This window comes from Fulmarus glacialis, unplaced genomic scaffold, assembly GCF_000690835.1.
Source record: "Fulmarus glacialis isolate BGI_N327 unplaced genomic scaffold, ASM69083v1 scaffold37377, whole genome shotgun sequence".
NCBI classification, from domain to species: domain Eukaryota; kingdom Metazoa; phylum Chordata; class Aves; order Procellariiformes; family Procellariidae; genus Fulmarus; species Fulmarus glacialis.
The window spans coordinates 2,694-5,508 of record NW_009223218.1 but is presented as its reverse complement, the minus strand read 5'-3'; the positions used below and the strand labels follow the sequence as shown (position 1 = coordinate 5,508).

The window sequence follows — 2,815 nt, the reverse complement described above, 5'->3', positions numbered from 1 at the left end:
GGGGCCGGCGGGCAAACAGGACACCTGGGGAGCAAAAGCAAAGGGGTTAGGGCAAGCCCAGGGTTGGGGGCTCTGCTCGGCTGGCCCCCAGCACCCAGGCCGGGGACGGTAGGACCAGCACCCCTGGGGGCTCCAGCACCCCCCATCACCCTCAGTGCCTCCTGTGGCCCAGCCGCCCTCACCCGCGTGGGCAGCCCCTGGGGCGCCCCGGACCATTTGGCTGGCAGCCCCTCATGCTGATTTGCCCTGACCTTTCCAGCTCGTTAAATATTTAAATCCTGAAGGAAAAGCCATCGATTTTAATCGGGGGTGTCTCAGTGGGGCAAGCAGTGAGCTGGGGGGCATGGGGTGAACTGCTTAGCCAGGTAGGTGCACATTGGCACCCCAAAGAAGCCTCTGCTCCAGCAAAGCACCCCAACATCTTCCCCTGCACCCAACACCACGCTCTGCAACCAGCCAACCCCTGTACCCAGCCGGAGATCCTCTGGGCACACCAGCATTGGGATGACCCCAAATCCAAACACCACCTACAGGACCCCATGGTGGGGGATGACCCCAGGTGCCTTTTTGCACTTCTCAGCCCAAGTCCGTCCATCCACCCATCCATCCTCCACTTTGGCCCTTCATCACTAGCCTCTGCTGGGGGACAATTTCCATACTCGCTGACCCCCTCCTTCTCCTGCCCCCTCTCCCTAGGCCCTGCCACTTCATTACAATGGATTTTATAGTAAAGACATCAGATTGAAGGAAGGACTTGCTGGCCAGGCAGTGGCTATAAGTTATTGGATTTCCCGGCCGCAATTACACGGGCCAAGCGGCCCTTCTATTTACCTGTGTAGACAACTCCATTTATTTCTATTGACATGTTGATACTGCTAATGCCGTTGGTGGACAGGTTCAATGCGGTCTCCTGTCTGTCATCTGGGGAAAGGAAATACCAATATGAGCATTAAGAGAAAAAGAAACAAGAACCTGCCCAAGAGAGAGGAGCGGCCCCCCAGCCTCTCTAGGCATCCATGCTCCCCTCCAAGTGCTGCTGCTCCCTCCTGGGGTGCCAGGGGATGGGGTGACCCAAGCTGAAGTGTTGCATCTTGCTACCTCGATTGGAGATCTTGACGTTCATGGGGAACTGGGAGGCCACGGCCAGGAGGTTGTGCTGCAGCGCATGTTGCACCAGCCGCTGCTGCTCCTCCGCTGTCAGGGCCACCTTCTTCTCCGGGGGCTCCCCTGTCTCCAGCTTCTCCCGCAGCTGCTCCAGCACCATTGCCTGCGAGGCAGCTGCTGCTTGGGCCGCTGTGAGATGGTGGCCGGCCAGTCCCACTGGGATAGCGATGCGCCCTGGCACTGCTGCCGCCAGCACACCGTCCTCTGCAATGACCGAGAGACCTCAGCAAGTCCCCCCATCGCCACCCAATCTCACCATCCCCAGCCGGTGCCACCTCCACCCCACTAGCATGGGGCAAGGTGGGCCACTACTCCCAGCATCTGGGCTTGGTCCTCCTCCAAAGCCAGGAGAAATAAACCTTTCTCCGTCCCAGAGAGGGACTAAAAGAACAAAATTGTTCCTATTTTCCCCAAGCAAAAAAGGGCAAGAGCAGACAGGGACCATCCCTGCTGCCGGAGTAGTGTCCATCGCTGGGGAGAGATGCCCGCCACAGGGCAGATGTGGTTCTTACCCACCTTTCTTAACAGCATGCATTTGGCCGAGCTGGCTGCAGCTGTGTGTGGAGATGCTAAGAGCCGGCAGAGGCATTTTGGGGGAGCCCAGCAGGGTTGGGGTGCCAGCCGGTGAGTAGTTGAAGAGCGCTGTGCCGAAAGTCTGCCTCCGTCCCTCCCGACGGTTGCTGTCAATGGCAGCTTGGAGCTCCCCAGGAGAACTGAGTGCCCGCTTCTCACATTCGTAGGGGTACAGGTACTTCATGTATCTGCACAGTGAGAGAGCCAAGATGAGATCCAGCATCATGCACCTCTCAGTCAGCCTTGAGCTAAGCGGGGACCAGGGTGGGGATGGCATCTGCGAAGGCATAGAGCCCTCCATCCCCTTTTGGGGCACCCCATGCCACACCCCTGTGGGGACTCTGAGACATCCAAGTCAGTGGGTGCCCCAGGGTGGGTGCCCCCCACCCGCCACCACCGCCGGGCCGCTCACTGCGTGCGGAGGGTGAAGGCAGCGCTGGTGATGGAGGTAGGTAGGTTGAGGCCCTTGGTGATCTCCCGCCAGATCTTCTTATTGATGACTTCGACCAGGCCACCCTTCTCCGTCACCAGTCGGTACAGTGTGTACAGGTCCAGCACTTGCTTGGCCATGATGGGGATGCGGTTCACGGGCGTCCCTTCCAGCCACACACGGGAAAGAGAAAAGGGTGAGGGGTGAATCCACGGGGACCCTCACTCCCTGGGGACATGGCCCCCACCTTGTCCCCACTGCCACTGCAGGTACCAGCTGCCCCCTGAGGGGAGACGTGTCTCTCCGTGGCTGGGTGAGCACCCACGGGCACGGGGGGTGCAGGCAGGACCCCAGGCTGCCTGGGAGAGCAGCACCGTGTCCATGAACGGGGCAGACCCTGGCATGCTGGCACAGGGTCCCCATCGATGTAGCTGTTGGTGGGGCTGGGTATGCTCTTAGCTGGGATGTGGGGGCACAGTAGGATCATAGAATCACAGAATCATTAAGGTTGGAAAGGACCTCTAAGATCATCGAGTCCAACTGTCAACCCAACACCATGCCCACTAAACCGTGTCCCTAAGCGCCTCATCTACACGTCTTTTAAATACCCCCAGGGATGGTGACTCAATCACTTCCCTGGGCAGCCTG

The 2,815-nt window shown here is 59.3% G+C and overlaps 1 protein-coding gene across 1 annotated transcript; it reads right to left on the bottom strand.

Moving 5' to 3' along the window:
* Window positions 1–9: 9 nt before the first annotated feature.
* Window positions 10–2,333, bottom strand: ARID3A (AT rich interactive domain 3A (BRIGHT-like); the record flags this gene model as incomplete). The annotated part of the gene is made up of 5 exons (XM_009581736.1): window positions 10–24; window positions 832–921; window positions 1,099–1,368; window positions 1,681–1,925; window positions 2,150–2,333. Coding segments are annotated over 5 exons (804 nt in total), but the record flags the coding sequence as incomplete, so codon positions are not given.
* Between the last annotated feature and the right edge of the window lie 482 nt (window positions 2,334–2,815).